Consider the following 17,288-nt stretch of genomic DNA (forward strand, 5'->3'; position numbering starts at 1 on the left):
AAGATCAATGATCTAAATTTCCACTATGGGAACCAGAAAATGAAAAGCAAACTAAATCTAAAAAGAGGTATGAAGAAGAAATAATAAGGATCAGATCAAAAATCAATGAAAAATGAAAGAGATGAACAATAGTGAAAACCAAAAATTAGTTATTTGAAAACATAACTAAAATGGATAAGCCTGTGACAAAAATGATCATGAAAAAAGAGAAAACAAGAGTTACCTATATCAGGAAAATAAAGTGAGGCTATCACAACAGACCCTACAGATATTAAAAAGATACTAAGAAAATATAATTAACTTTTTGCCAGTACATTTAACAACTTAGACAAAAAGAACAAATTAATTAAAAAAGAAAACTTGCCAAAAGTGACTCAAAAAAAAAAAACCTATACTTCTCTGAGTGTACCTCTTTGTATAGTTTCTGACTTTTAGAACTTTGTTAATATGAATACATATTCAACAAACAAAGATGGGGCTGGGAAGGGGGAAAAATGGAACATAAGCAGAAGAAAATGAACCTAGTGGTATTACAAATAAATAACATATTTACACCGACACGAGATAAAAAAAAAAACTAACATAAATAAATTTAGAAAACAGTATATTCTGAGGATAAAAATAAAAGAAAAAAACAGAACATGAAAATTGTATTCTATACTCCAGTTAGTAGAGCTTACTTCTCTATAGGGGTATAGTTTAGCAATTTCAAAACTACTTTATGTATGTTCTAGGACTGAGTAAATAAATAAATGTACTATGGATAATGAGAGCCAGGTTTCCTATTGTCAGAGAAAGAAATTACAACTAAGGAAAAAAGAAGGCTAGAATGAATCTTGCTGTGTTGGATTGGAATTGGAGGTTAAAGTGTAACAACTCATGGCTGTTACTATATATTACGGATAGATATAGAAATATAGTTGTATGTGTATGTACATTTCCTTCGCTCTGTCTGCTGAAAGGACTAAGAAGCAATGACAGCCAATGAGCACTTTTAGCACCTAGATGTTAGGTTACAAAAACAAATGGCCAATAAGCATGTGAAAATATGCTCAACACCATTAATCATCAGGAAAATGCAAATTAAACTACAATGAGATACCAATACACTAGTATAATGGCTAAAATTTTTAAATATTGTCAAAATTAGTGATTAGGACATGGAACAACTGGACATGCATTGCATGCATTGCTGATGGGAGTATAAAGTGGTGTGATGACTTCGAAAAAGTTAAGTATGGACTTACTATATGGCCTAGACAATCCACTCCTAGGTATTCTTCCAAGAAAAATGAAAGCGTTATGTCCATCCAAAGACTTGTTCACAAAAGTTCTTAGCCGTTTCATTTATAATAGCCAAACTGGAAATAATCCAAATGTTCAATAGAAGATTAGATAATTATATTGTGGTATATTCATGCAATGGAATGCTACTCAGCAATAAAAAGGAATACCTACTATCACACACAACAACATGAATGAATCTCGCAGATATTATGCTGAGTGAAAGATACCAGAGACAAAGGCGTACACACTGTAAGATTCCATTTATCTGGAATTCTACATAAAGCTAATCTGTAGAGGTAGAGATCAGATGACAGGTCGCCAGGGGTAATGGTGAGGTGATGAGTGATGTAAGGGGCACAAGGGAATTCTCTGTGGAGATGAAATGTTCCCTATCCTAGCAGGGGTGATAGGTACATGGTTGTATAGATTTGTCAAAACTCATCAACCTGTACACTTAAAAATGCTTGAAGTATCCTGTATGTAGTTATTCCTGAATAATGTTAATTCCAAAAAAGAACGGAGTAGCTCAGGCTAAAAGAATATTAAAGCAGAGCAGCGAGCTTTCATTCAGTGTCAAACATATCTAAAATCATAACACCTTGCGACAAGTGTCGGGAAGAAAACAGGCAAAAGTTGCACACTTAGTGGCCAGAGATTAATATTTTTTAAATCAGACTGTGAAATTTCATAGTCACCTCAATGACCAGAAGTAGTCAACCAATAAAGGAGAGCTTAGGATAAATATTGAGCAAAACTCAGTAGAATGTGGGTTTTTTTTTTGTCTTCTAGATAAGCTCACCATTGTGCACCATCCAAATGGTAAGTTTGGGGTATTTATTGAAGGATTTTGGAGTAAAACAAAGCACTTAATAAACCAATTTCAGTATCAGTGTAAACCTAATATGACTAGGCAGATTGGTGTAAAAACTCACATAGATTTTATATTTATATGCAAGACCGCTGGACATCCAGCATAAGTGTGAGGTGGCTCTAGAGCAGCAATGCTAGCAGCACTGTGATATGGTAGAAGGGGGACGTGCTTCAAACTTGGATCGACCTGGCTCTTCACAACTCACTAGTTATGACCTTTGGCAAGTCACTTGAGTTCTTTAGGCCTCAGTTTCCTCGTACGTAAAATGTAGATGAGAATTCTGCCGTGGGGAATTGTTATAAAGACTGATGATATATGTAAATGGGAGCTGATGATAGAGCTGTTGATAAGTGGGGGTTATTGATAGAGCCAATGAAATCAGAATAACACTTGAGAAAGTAGTTCACTTTAGTGTGATGGGGAGGAATGTGTGCAGAATGTTGGGAGGGCAAAGAGGAACTAGAGACCAGCTAGGGAGCTGTTGGATAATCTAGAAGTAACTGTCTACAGCCTGAACCTCAGCACTGACTGTGGGAATGCAGAAGCAGTAGAACCCAGCGCGGGGCTGGGATGGACAATGGGAAGCCTGTGGGATGGGCAGGAGGAGCAGGTAGCATGGGCCAACGGGGAGTAGGAGGAGCGGGTTTTCATAAGAAGTGTACTTTGCAGTTGGCTGATCCTCATAAATAGGGAAAAGAAAAAGAAGGAGGTTGTTATTCAAAGGTGTTGGATTGTTTCTGAGCTGAAGCAATTCCTCGGCATCCTACCCAAGTCAATCTGTATGGGTAGGAGAAATTAATTGCATACATGCCAAGAGTGCCTTTTCAATATGCCCTTTTTATCTCTTTAGCAATTTTTCTCTTTACTCATATGCTATTCTTTACACATATATATATTTTTTTAAGTCTTGATTAAGTGAATCATTAAATGTGTGAATGACTGAAGAGATAGTAACAGAGTTTGTATTTCTAGGTAATGAAAGTGTCCACAATGAAAATATGTTGCGTAACATACCCATCGGCAATAAGGTAGGTTGTGTTTATCTTAATTTTTATAAATGCAAAAATGAACTTTTGGAAAAAGAACATAAAAGCCTTCTATCCTGACTATGCTTTGAAACATTCTAACACATATGAACAAAATGGGCTACATAAGCATTTGTGTGCAAAATGCATGAGCAGTAATTTAAAGAAATAAAGCAAAGAAGGAACTCAGAAGAAAAAGGCACCAAGACTAAAATGTGTCTGAATTCAACTTGTACAGACCCAATAACTCTTAGAGGAGTTATGAATACGTCTTCTTTAGCAATAGGAATATGATGTGTCTATTTGAACCATGATGTATACAGTCTTTAAAGTCTAGTTATAGTAAAAAATATAACCCCCAAATATTGTTCATGTAAACGTGTATTTGTTCGTATTGTAGAGTTAACTGAAAATAAATTGCTAATGAGAAGCCAAAAATAACACTAAGCAAAGACAGCAGCAATTGAAAACTGAGACCAGTTCAAGACAATACTGATAATGTCCTGACCACAAATTTTTCTTCATAAAATTCATATTATTCCAACTACCTACATATGTGATGTAAGAAATTTGCAGTTACCCAGGGTGGTGTGGCAGCTGGATTTCTTGCTAAAATCCAGAATTAGAGCCCTGGGTAAGTTTTCATAATGGACCAGTTTTAGTTTACCAAATTTTAATAACCCTTTAGGCTCTCTTATGTTTGAAACAAATCATGAGTAACCATAGAAGTCATTCGCGCCGAAGAACTGATTGAAGTATTTGCATTTCTGGATTATTCTGTGGCCCACCAATGAGCTCTAGACTAATGAGTCTACAGTATAGAGACTCATTAGACTCATTGGACTATAGCAGGATTGTGGGGTACCACCCAGGCCCAGGAGTTTATGAAAATATCTTTGTCAGACAGAGATCCTTCCACAAGATCTGAAAGACTCTACAACCATGGCATATTTGTTTGAGAGCAAGATTTTAGATAAGAGGAAAAGAATACAAATTCCCAGTGCTTAGGCTATTCACTCTCGAAATGGAAATAAAATTTGAACTCAAGGACTTGGATGTAGCTGAGTTTTGCAATGATTCTTTCCTTTTAAGATGGAGATTGTCTTCCCAGTTGCCTCTACAAAGCTGTTTTTCCATGACTGTGAAAGGCAACTCTGACTTGATCACGTTTCTTTGTTCAGCCGTAAAATGGAGAAATGCTACCTCTTTATCTTCTTGGTCTTTTTCCCTAGCTTCCTGCTCGACTCCAAGGTGAAAAAGAATTTGGTTTCTGTTCCAGGAAAGATCACTAAAGAAGGTAAAGTATCAGCTATATTTTTTAGAAAACCTTAAGCAGGCTTATTAGGGACTTGAAGGAATCATTTGTCTAGAAAACAGAATACTTTAAATATTTCATTGTCTTCTGAAAGGATAAACATATGTATTTTTCAAGCTAAAGGTGATCGTTCCTTAGGAAGATTTATATATAGGGGTGATTTTATGCTAGCTAATCAAGTTCAATTGATGATCCATTATTCACTAATACATTTCCTGTGATCTCCTTTTCAGGTTCTTATAATGAAATGCAAGAATCTGCAGACACTGTGCTTTCTGGATAAAGCAAGCTTGCATTTGGATTGCCTGCTGTCTTCAGGGCAAATCTAGACTCTGAAAGCAAAAGCGATCCTCTGGATTTCAGAATTTGTTATTGCCACAATTTATTGGCATTGTACCTGCTTCAGATGGGTATATCGAGATTAAAATTGAATGCCATAGAGCAATTGCATTCTTTGAAAATTCTTGCATTTTACAATGCACTTTGCCACTGAAGCAACGATGTCCCATTTTGAAAATTAAAGGAAAACAAGAGCAGAGGAGTTAAATGCTCTGTAGCAAAGTTATTGGGCCTGTTTGAGGCACTAACCTTAATAGTGTACTCCTCCTGTCCTTGGAGTAACCATGACAATACAAATTTGTTTAGTACGTATTTGCCTTTCAAGTGGCTGGTCCATTTTCTGAATTTCTCACATTCAAAGCTTCTAATTATTATTGTCACTGCATGTCTGCAGAAACCTTCCCTTATTTAGTGCTTATTTGCATATAACCCTTAGAACATTGTTTTTCTATCTTTCTGTATCTCATTTTAATATACATTTCTATAACCTGTATTCCTTATTAAAAGGCTTATAATTTCATCAACTTATTTCTTGGAAACAATTTACTAGCTTAGAATAGAATGCAGTTTTATCGTTCTATGATTTCCATGCACAATCGCTGCAAATAAAATGAATGTTTAAAGCTATGTCTGACTTTTCAAAATCAATACATGACAATCAACCACTAAATTCTTCTGCCTACTGGTTTACAGAGAGAAGTCTACCAAAACTTTTAAAAATAAATAAACGATTAATTTCACCATGTAGGGCCCATAGCATAGAGTAAACAACAAATGATTTTTTTCTAGCTTCTCAAAGAAGTGACAGGAATGTCAATTTAAAGTGATTCTGCCAAACATCGATCATAGGTTTCTCGACTATTAACATTCTCAAATAAGCTCAAGTTTTAAAACATATTACAGTAGTTTGATTAATCCCTAATAGGAGGTGCTCTTTATTATGACATTTGTAAATTCAGTCCGTAGTTTCACATCCAAGCTTTCAAGAAATGGCGTGTCCTTCCACACACTGAGGCCCCATTTCTGTGGACCGTCCCACCCAAAGAGTTAGGAAAAGCAGTAGGAAAACTGCTTTTCTATAATTTTTTCCATCTATAAAATTCAAATCTATGTATCATCTCTAAAGTAAGAACTTCCATATATTGGCCTGTGACCAACGCCTACAATTCAACCATTTGCTTTATTCTCTCTCTCTTTTTTTTTTTGTGAGGAAGATCAGCCCTGAGCCAACATCCATGCCAATCCTCCTCTCTTTTTGCTGAAGAAGACCAGCCCCAGGCCAACATCCATGCTGATCTTCCTCCACTTTATGTGGGACGCCGCCACAGCATGGCCTGACAAGGGTGCATCAGTGCGCGCCCCGGATGCGAACCCGGCCGCCAGCAGTGGAGCGCGCACACTTAACCTCTATGCCAGAGGGCTGGGCCCCACTTTATTCTTATTAAAAATGTAAAATCCACTGACAGGTAAAATGTCAACTTTTCTTATTATTAAGCAATTAGATCACTTCTTACCTGAGACTCAGTTGAGGGCGGAAGCAGGAGAGTCAAGTCTAACATAGACAGAAATCTACAATCAGGACTCTAAAATACTCTCCTATGGACTGCGCTAACTTAGGATCAAACCGTGGCAGAAAGCCCCTTTAATAGCGTCTCTCCGTAGACATTCTGGCCTTTGAAATCTTACTGCTTTGTCATCACAAAGAAACTTGGGAAAAGAAACCTAAAAATAGCTGAGGACCTCCTTTGCTTGCTTTACCGGGGCTCCTCCCCATCCTTGGCTGATTAAGCTTTGCCAGAGCCAAGAAGGTGGTTAGAGAAGAGGAGGTTAGAGGGAGTCCGTACCATACCTGTTGCATGGAAGGAAGAGAAGAGAAGTAGAGAAATGCAACGGCAGAGGAAGGATAAGCCAAATTTAGGAATGCTCCCAAATGAAAATGCTCCATAGGGAAACAATATTTTTTAATCTCTGCGCTTCATCTCTAACATATAAAATACTGTCCATCAAATTTGAGGCACACGACAGAAGCTTTGCCTTAGTGATGGAAGAGATCAGAGGACAGGGGCAAAGGGACAGGCAAGTAGACTAGAAAGATGTGAACGTTCCTTAGAGGTTTGGGGCATTTCTCAAAGCGCTGTAGTCACTGCTAGAAAGCAAAGACCTCTGTAGGAGATATTTTGAAGATTTTTGCTGATTCTGGAGCCTGAGCAGACAGTTGCTAATATGCCTTATCTTTCCCATCATCCATTCCTCAGATAAGACTTATTCCTTCACTGTTCCGTTACTCCTAATTTTAGGCAAGAGCCAACTCCTTCCTCACGTTCTTAAATTCACCAGGACTCTGACTTCTAGAGAAATTTGAACTGGTACTATTATCAAAGGAGTTTTATGTTTAATATTAATTCCCTTCTTTTCTACCTAGTCAATTTTCCAAGCTAATAAAGAAGGCACATCTCAAATGGTTCTCCAATGAGGTAACTTTGCTCTCCTTGCCCCAGACATCTGACAATATCCAAATCTGGAGACATTTGTGATTGTCCTGACTATGGAGAAGGTATTCCTGGCATCTCATGTGTAGAGACAAGGGGTGCCAGTAAACATCTTGTAATACACAGAACAAAGAATTATCCAGTCCAAAATGTCAAAAGTGTCGAAGTTAAGAAACTCTGATCCAGACTACATAGTAAAATGGGATTAACCTTTAAAAGAATGTTGTTAAAATAAAAACAGTTAACTTTATACAGAATTTTCTGAAAGTGGAAAACCCTGTGGTAGCATAGATGAATGTCTTTATTTTGAAGTGCATATGGCTTAAAAGTTTAAATGGATCATTAAATACTCAAAAGAATGGATGACTCTAATACATTTTCATAAATTAAGCATTAGGTTATTCTACCAATGGAGACTCCAATTTTAGAAAATGAGACTGTTTTCAGTATTTTTCTAATGAGAATGACCTTGTAACTTGAGTCATCATTATATCCTATTTGTGCACTAAGTATTTGCTCATCTGAATTTCCTCTTGTTTCCTATAATGCTCAGGCAGTCCGGTTTTAATAACTTGGACTTACCTGAATTTTACTGCATATTGCTTTTCTAAATGGGTAAATATTTAGGAGAGAGATCTGCGTCATAAGCCTCATCTAGCAGGTCCCGGCGGAGCAGCGCAGAGCTGGTATGAGGCCCTACTTGCAGCCCTTTCTGTCTCTGCACCTGCCAGCCACTCTTGTGGGCCTGCCTTATTTCGTGAGGCTGACCTTTCAAGGCAGACTATCACATAAAAGACAGCAAAAGGCAAGATTCTCAACACAATAGACCTCAAATTTATAAATTACAGTGTATGATTTTCTCAATATTCTCGTCTTCAAAATGCAGCTATATTGCTTCTTACATAATTTTATGAATGTTAAATGGGATTGTGTATTTAAATGAGCAGTGCAGTACCGCATTTGAGGTAGGACTGACCTAGTTTGAATATTGGCTCAGCTGTGTCCTAGCTGTGTAAACTAAGCCAGTTTTTCAGTCTCCCTGAACCCTATTGAATCAGTGATAAGATGGGGGTAATAATACTAACATTAGCATAGGTTGTTTGAGAATTAAATGTTACAGAGATCATTTAATTAATTAATCATCCAAAGAAAATACTTTTGATGGCATAATGGAGTGGTGTTAATAATTACGATGGAAAAGCAGGCATAAAGTGGGACTACCTCAGGCATAAGTTGGAATATATTGTCACTCTACTTAAATGAGACATAAGTGATTAGAACATTTTGGCTTGGAGTAAATGGTCTATGAAGATACTTTGCGAAAAATAATCCTCTTGGTAATGTGAATACTGTGTGATACACTAGGCTGGCTTGTTATCTGACTGGCTCTTAGGCACAGCCCTATAGCATATGATTCAAATCCACAACATTATTGGAAAAACTAATGATTACAAAATGTTGAATGACATTTTCTGTCATTCACCCGTAAACCTGAATCACTCGTAAACATCAGAAGCCTCAAGTGGAAAAAGCCATCCGCGGTAAAGTACTATAGCAGTGTTTTCCAAGCTGTGTTACAAAGAACTCCTGGGTACTGCATTGAAACAGCGTTCTGTGATCAAGTGAGTTTGGAAAGTGTTATGTATTTTAGTTCCTTTTAGAATAGCATAGCAGATATCCAAGTATTAACGACTAGCCCTTCCTCAGAGAAATCTATACAGTTTGAAAAATACTGGCTTGCGTTTTTGTATCTGTAAGCTGGCCTCATTTTCCACTTAATGGAAAAAGAAAAACTGGCTGAAGGGTGCCTGCTGTGATGTTTTGAGAAGGAGCCTGAAACCTGGGTTCAATGGGAAGCTGTGTTAAGATCAGTTAATGATGTTTGCCCTGGATGACGGTGTGGGGAGGGTGAAGGGAGTGGGGGCGTGCATGATACTTATTTGGCGTTCAGGATTTGCACGTGGTTAGCATAAAGTAAAAGATTAAATTCTCAATTTTGCAAATAATAAAAGTTAGTTTCAGTTAGACTAGAGATCACTTGTCTTCAAACAAATGAATTAGTAAATACATTTCTGAGTAAAAGCCTATAGTTACTGTTGTATGATTCTTTGTACGTCTTCAAATCAACATCAAGCTTGGTTCCACTCAGAACTGGTGTGAGACATTTAGAGATGCTGTGCATTGAAATGTGACAAACACTGAAGCGATTTCTGAGTCCGTGGAAACCAGGGGGGTAATTCTGCTCATATTGCCTTTCTGAGAGAGAGAAATTAGCCCTCAGCAAATTAACCAACAATTTGTAATGTTGTAATGGACTGTCTCTTTCATCTCTCAAGCTGAGGATGGACATGTTACATCACCTGTGATAAAAAGGTGCTGCAATTTTGCCTCTAGCACTTTCTCTTTTCTTCACTTGAGCTAAAGAAAGACAGGGGGTGTGAGGAAGTGTGAACTGACGCTGTTTTGGCTTTCATGCCTGCCATTCCGTGAAAGCATCTACAATCGCACTGAGGAGTCTTGAGCATCCTTGCAAGACGTTGGCGTTTGTCGTAATGTTGCAGAATAAGGTGTTCTGTAACTTGGACATGGCAAGTCATGCCCAGTACCCCCAGATCTTCTGCAGCAGCAGGCTTGGGGATCCCAGCAGATGACCTGTCATTAACAGTGACATTGAAGGACATAAGGACCTTGCTTATGACAACCACATGTCCTCCTCACCCTGGCTTCCACCTACTGTAGTACTGTAACTGAGATGTTTTTATTTTATTTTATTTTGGTAAGAACACAACATAAGATCTACCCTCTTAAATTCTTGAGTACGCAGTAGTTATTGTTGACTATAGGTAACTATGCTGCACAGCAGAGCTCTAGAACTTTTTTTTTTTTTTTGGTGAGGAAGACTAGCCCTGAACTAACATCTATTGCCAATCTTCCTCTTTTTGCTGAGGAAGGTTGGCCCTGGGCTAACATCCGTGCCCATCATCATCTACTCATATATGGGACACCACCACAGCGTGGCTTGATGAGCAGTGCATAGGTCCACGCCCGGGATCTGAACCTGTGAACCCCAGGCCACCGAAGCAGAGTGCACAAACTTAACCACTACACCGCCACTGGGCCTGCCCTCTCTAGAACTTATTTTAACTGAGGTGTTTACACACCTTCCCAATTGGATTTTGATCACAAATGATCTTTCAGGGTTTAACAAAACAACCCATCTATGACTATGAAAACTATCTGCTTCTTCACTGTCTTGAAAAAGATAACAGAAAAGCAAGCATTATGCTTTCCTGAAGAATAAGCCAGTCCGTCAGCCAGAAAAACAAATGTCCATGAAGGTTTTGCTCATATTTCAGACTCTGAAATGGGAATGGGAGAAATAGCAATATTCTTTGGAATATGACAGAAAATTTATTTGAAAAAAAAATTATTTAAGACCATGAAAAAATAGCAATAGTTTAAGACCAGAGAGAATAGCAAGTGCAAAGGCCCTGTGGCAGAAGGAAATAAAGAGCATCTGAGAACCTAAATGCAGCCAGTAGGCCTAGAGCACAGAGAGCAAAGTGGAACACACAATATGATAAGAATGGACCACGGAGGGCAATATTAAGGATTCTGTTTTTTCCAGAAAAAAAATGGAAATCATAAATGAATTTTAAGCAAAGAGGATGTCATATTTGCATTTTGAAATGAACACTTCGGCTGCACTAGGGACAACAAACTGGAGAGAGTTTAGCAAATCAGACGGGAATTAATTGTCCAAGTACAGAGCCTCATCTTTGTTCTAAATTTTGAAGCTATGTGTATTCTATGCTATATAACAAATAGCCACACACTTGGCAACTTAAAATAACACATTTACTATCTCAGACTTTCCATGGGCACAAATCTGGGCACAGATCAGCTGGTCCTCTGCGCAGGGTCTCACAGGGCTGCAGTCAAGGTGTCAGCCAGGCTGAATTCTCATCTGGAGGCTCAAGTGGAGATAAACTGTCTCCAAGCTCACTCAAGTTGTTAACAGAACTCATTTCCTTGGCTGTCTGAGGGAGAGCGCCTGATTTTTCTGGCTGGAGGCCACCCTCGGGTCCTAGAGGCCTCATGCAATTACTTGCCACAGGCGTCATCCACATGACTGCTTACTATCAGGCCCACAGGAGAGTCTCGCCCCTCAGGGGGCACCGTCCCTCATTTAAGGGCTTTTATCTGGTAAAATCAGGCTCACCTGAGCCTGGTCCCATGGCGTAGCAGTTAAGTGCATGCGCTCCACTGCTGGTGGCCCGGGTTCAGATCCCGGGCGCACACCAATGCACTGCTTGTCAGGCCATGCTGCGGCAGTGTCCCATATAAAGTGGAGGAAGATGGGCACAGATGTTAACCTAGGGCCAGTCTTCCTCAGCAAAAAAAGAGGAGGATTGGCATGGATGTTAGCTCAGGGCTGATCTTCCTCACGAAATAAATAAATAAACAAATAAAATAAAATAAAATCAGGCTCACCCAAGATAATATACCTTTTTATTATCTCAAATTCAACTGATTTGGGACCTTAATTACATCTGAAAAACCCTTTCATTTTGCCATAGTGGGAGCAAGTCAAAGATCTCACCTACACTCATGAGGGATAGAGATCACACAGAGTGTGGACACCAGGGAACAGGAATCATGGTGCCACCCCGGCATTTTGCCTACCACACCACCAAACACTTAAATTTTTTATGAGAAACCATTGGAAACAAGTTCCAGGTGCAGGGGGACCTTCCTGTGCAGAACTTATCCTTACATGTTAATAAGATCATGGCTAACAGAAGGTTCTTTCCTTGAGCTATCCATAATGCTTCTCCATACTAGCAAACAATTAATTCCATTTTTCTTGTGACCTACCAAGAAATGCATGCCTTGAGCTCTTTTGCTATGTTTCAGTAAACTGTAGTACCTCCTCTAGTGGTCTCTGGTGCTGCTTCCACCTACATCTGCCTCCACATTTGTGTTGCTCTCGTTTCCTCCACTGTCACAACTCTCTCAGTACAGACGCACATTCGGCTTTGGAAACAAGAAATGGGAGCCGAAAATGAGCAGCATGAGTGACAAGCTGTCTGTGTGACTCTCTTGAACTTAGCAAGTTTTATTATATTTGCTAACTTAGGATTCTTCTCAGAATTATGCAGACTCATCACAGGATCCAACACTGCTAACAATGATACCCACAAAACAACCAAAAATCCCAGAAAACTGAAATTTCATCTTCTAACTTTTAAATCACTCATTAGTTCCCTGGTAATGAAAGTGGTACTTTAAATTCCATTTTAATATTTGGAGCACATTTTTTCTAGAGCAGCCCAGTGGTGAAACTCTAGGAGTGAGATAGACCTGGATTTGAATCCTTGCTTCTTTCTTTCCATCCTTGCTTCCTTCCTTTCCCTCTCTCCCTTCCCCTCTCTCTCTCTCTCTTTCGTTCCTTTGGTTTCTCTTCCTTCCTTCCTTCCTTCCTTCCTTCTTTCCTTTCCTTCTCTCCCTTCCTTCCTCCCTCTCTTCCTTCCTTCCTTCCTCCCTCCCTTCCTTCCTTCCTCCCTCCCTCCCTTCCTTCCTTCTTTCTTTCCTTTCCTTCTCTCCCTCCCTCCCTCCCTCCCTTCCTTCCTTCCATGTGCCAGGCCAGGCACTGTTTTAGGTGCTGGGATAAAACATTGAACAAGACAGTTAAGGTCTCTACCCTCACAGAGCTTACATTTTAGTAAGGTTTGGGGAAAACAGATAATAAGCAAATAAACAAAATAACACATAGAAAAATATCAGAAAATGACAGGTGTTATGCAAAAAAAGTAAAACAGAGTGATGAGAGAGGAAGTGACTCAGTGGCTTCTTCAGTGTCGGTGATCAGGGAAGATCTCTTTAAGGAAAGATATCTGCACTACCAACAAAACAATTGGAGGGGTGCAGCATGAGAAGAGAGGTGAAAACAGCACCAAGATGGAGGATCTACCCAGTGTAAAGGCCCCACGATGAGAATGACCTGGTGTTTTCTGGAAATGGAAAGATCAGTTTTATGGTATGAACTGTGTCCCCCCCAAAAATTCCTATTGAAGTCCTAACCCCTAGTACCTCAGAATGTATTAGGAGATAGGGTTTTTACAGAAGTATTTAAGTTAAAATGAGGTCATTAGGGAGAGTCCTAAAGCAACATGACTGGTATTCTCATAAGAAGAGGGAATTTGGACACAGACATGTACAGATGTGAAGACAGGAGAAAAAAACCTTCTCTAAGCCAAGGAGACAGGCCTGAAACAGATATTTTCCTCAAGGTCCTCAGAAGCAAACAAAGCTTCTGGCATCTTAATCTCCACTTTCCAGCCTCTCACAAGGGTGCAAGAGTCAGGTGAGTGTGTGTGGTAAGCAGAAGCAACATAATCTCAGATGTTTGGATTTTATTCTAGGTACAGTGAAAAGCCATTAGAATGTTTTAATCAAAAAAATTTATTCTCACTGCCGAACAGAGAATGGATTATGGAGTCAAGAGCAGAGGCAAGTCAGAGGACTAGGTGGCTTTCACAAAATAATGGCATTTTGGATGAGGGTGATAATTGAGGTGATAGAGAGAGGAGGCAGATTTTAGCCATATTTTGGCTGTAAAGTCAACAGCACTTGTTGATGGGTTTAATGTGGAGGTAAGAAAAAAGGATATGAATAATGCTTGAATATTTTTCACTTGATCAATTTGGTGGATGATGGTAGTTATCAAGATGGAGGAGACAGGAGGATAAGGTTTGCTGGGTTGTATGACATTGGCCAAGTCTATTATCTAATTCTCAGTTTCCTTGCGGGTGAAATGGAGCTAATAGTAGTGACATTTCATTGGGTAGTTGTGAAGATTAAATAAGTAATCCTGAGGGGGAAGTCAAGATGGCGGCGTAGGCAGACTCTGAACTCACCTCCTCCCGCGGACACAGCCAATTTACAACTACTCGTGGAAAAATTACCACTGAGACAGAACTGAAAACTGGATGAGAGGAACTCCTGCAACAACGGACAATCCTAACTGAGGTGGAAGAGGCAGAGACTCCCTTCTGGAGAGGAAAAACGCCGCCTTCACAAGCCGCCAGCTTCACGGCCGCCGGGAGCAGCCCACAGGTCTGCAGCCTCCCTGGAGGCACGGGGCCCTGAGCCGGGAGCGCCCCCCGCTGTGGGCATTCTGTGGACCCAGCACAATCGAGACCAGCAGCATAATATCTGACTTTGCCTGCTACTAAAACATTGGGGAGTACCCCCAGAAAACCCGGTTCACAAAGAAACTAAAACCGGCTCTTAAAGGGCCCCAGCGCAAACTCCCCCGTTTCAGAAAGCATCCTAAAATCACCGGAAAGAAAGGTGCACAGTGCTGTGGTGAAAAGAGACTCACCTAATAGGCCCTGAGTGCATCTCGGTGAGGGGTGAGACCTTTCCAGGGACTGGGACATTGGCGGCGGCCATTGTTGTGGCCTGGTGTGGGCGTGCTGACACAGACGCCATTGGAGTTCTCCCTGAGGCCTGCTAGCCCAGGGTCTGCCCCACCCGCTAGAGCACCGATTTAATCCAGCTCAGCCAGGGCAGGCAGCCCACCCTAGAGACTGGCCCCACCCAACAACAAGCCCTCAGGCAACTTGTGGGCCTGCATAGATTGGTGACTGGATTCTCTGCGGCCTGGCAACTGAGCCGACTTTAGCGGGGCAGGGTGTGCACAGGGAGTGGCTGGAGAGTGTGGGGCAGTGGCAGAGTCTGTGGCGCTCCCGCCGTGGAGAGACTGGGTCCTCTTGGGGAGGTCATGGCGCGCACACAGGGCAGGACTGTGTTGACTGTGTGTGTGGACCTGTGGGCGGCAGGGCTTGTCAGCTGCAGAAGACTTGTGCTTCTCAAAGACCCACATAGGGGGTTTGCCTCACCTTCCAAAGCCTGAAACAATTGGGTGCTCCTGTGCCTGAGGCCAGCCCCACCCAGCTGCAATCCTCAGATAGCTGACAAGAGACCTAAAGGCTGGAGGCTTATAGCAATTGTAAGGCCCTGAGCCTAACAACCTGCCACGCTGGGGGCCTACTCACTTAAAAGAAATACTGCAACACAAATGTGGTATTAGAACTTGCAGCCAACTGTGCTGGGGCTCCCCACACCTGATAAAGAGACTGAAGGGCCCACAACAACTACAAGCAGATGAGCATTACAACAGCTGGCCAGGAGCATAACTCGGCCTCCCTGGGTGCCTACAGGGAGAGCAAACAGGCCACAACAGAAGGACACGTAGCCCACATAAGGGTCACCCCTGGAACATTGAGAACTGAGGGAAGCACACTGGAAGCCTCCTAAGGCATCACTTACATAAAGTCACCTATCCAAGAGCAGGAGACGTAGCTGACCTACGTAATACATAGACACAAGCACAGGGAAAGAGGCAAAATGAGGAGGCAAAGGAATACATTCCAAGTAAGGGAACAGGACAAAACCCCAGAAGAGGAACTAAGTGAAACAGAAATGAGCAACCTACCTGACAGAGAGTTCAAACTAAGAGTGTTAAGGATGCTCACTGGTCTGGGGAGAAGAATAGATGAACTCAGTGAGAATGTCAACAAAGAAATGGAAGATATAAAAAAGAACCAATCAGAAATGAAGAATACAATACTGGAAATGAAAAATTCATTAGAGGGACTCAAAAGCAGAGTAGAGGATACAGAAGAACGGATCTGTGAGCTGGACGAAAGACTAGAAGAAATTACCCAAGGTGAACAAGTAAAAGAGAAAAGAATTAAAAAGAATGAGTACAGTCTAAGGGACCTCTGGGACAACAACAAGCGCACTAATATCCGTGTTATAGGTGTCCCGAAAGGAGTAGAGCGAGACAAGGGGGCAGAGAATCTATTTCAAGAAATAATAGATGAAAACTTCCCTAACCTAAGGAAGGAAACAGACATCCAGGTACAGGAAGCACAGAGAGCCCCAAACAAGATAAACCCAAAGAGGCCCACACCAAGACACATCATAATCAAAATGTCCAGAATTAAAGATAAAGAGAGAATTCTAAAAGCCGCAAGAGAATGTCAAGTTACATACGAAGGAAACCCCATAAGGCTATCAGCTGACTTCTCAGCAGAAACCTTACAGGCAAGAAGAGAATGGCATGATATATTTAAAGTGCTAAAAGGAAAAAACTTACAGCCAAGAATACTCTACCCAGCAAGGTTATCATTCAAAACGGAAGGAGAGATCAAAAATTTCCCAGACAAGCAAAAATTAAAGGAGTTTGTCACTAAGAAACCAGTGCTACAAGAAATGTTAAAGGGACAGATTTAAGGGGAAAAGAGAAGACCACAAATAGGAAAAATTATCTATTTCCATGATAAGAACGTAATGGATACAAATGCACAAAAAAGAGGTTAGATATGATATCAAAAACATAAAAGGAGGGAGGAGGGGAGTTAAAGAGTACAGCTTTCAGACAGAGGTCAAACTAAAGTGACCATCAATTCTGTATAGAAGAAGAAAGGAACAGAGAAGGACTACTAAAACACTGAGAAAAAAAAAGTTAAAAAATGGCAGTAAGTACATACTTATCAATAGCTACTTTAAACGTCAATGGACTAAATGCTCCAATTAAAAGGCATAGGGTGGCTGACTGGATAAAAAAACAAGACCCATATATATGCTGCATACAAGAGACACACTTCAGACCTAAAGACACTCACAAACTGAAAGTGAAGGGATGGAAAAAGATACTCCACGCAAATGGCAATGAAAAGAAAGCTGGAGTAGCAGTACTCATATCAGACAAAATAGACTTTAAAACAAAAACTGTAAAAAGAGACAAGGGCATTACATAATGATCAAGGGAACAATCCAACAAGAGGATATAACACTTGTAAATATCTACGCACCCAATGTAGGTGCACCTAAATATGCAAAGCAATTATTAACAGACATAAAAACAGAAATAGACAGTAACACAATAA

The 17,288-nt window shown here is 40.4% G+C and overlaps 1 protein-coding gene across 2 annotated transcripts in view; it reads left to right on the forward strand.

Annotated features, from left to right (window-relative positions):
* Positions 1-5,357, forward strand: part of BANK1 (B cell scaffold protein with ankyrin repeats 1) — a 316,316-nt gene extending 310,959 nt beyond the window's left edge. For both annotated transcript variants that reach the window (XM_058547580.1, XM_058547581.1), the window contains exons 14-17: positions 2,077-2,106; positions 3,131-3,186; positions 4,416-4,480; positions 4,732-5,357. In XM_058547580.1, the coding sequence (XP_058403563.1) occupies positions 2,077-2,106; positions 3,131-3,186; positions 4,416-4,475 (146 nt within the window). In that variant the 3' untranslated portion in view covers positions 4,476-4,480; positions 4,732-5,357. The remainder of the gene's footprint in view (positions 1-2,076; positions 2,107-3,130; positions 3,187-4,415; positions 4,481-4,731) is intronic.
* The last annotated feature ends 11,931 nt before the right edge of the window (positions 5,358-17,288 follow it).

This window comes from Diceros bicornis, chromosome 8 (genome assembly GCF_020826845.1).
Source record: "Diceros bicornis minor isolate mBicDic1 chromosome 8, mDicBic1.mat.cur, whole genome shotgun sequence".
Classification (NCBI taxonomy): Eukaryota; Metazoa; Chordata; class Mammalia; order Perissodactyla; family Rhinocerotidae; genus Diceros; species Diceros bicornis.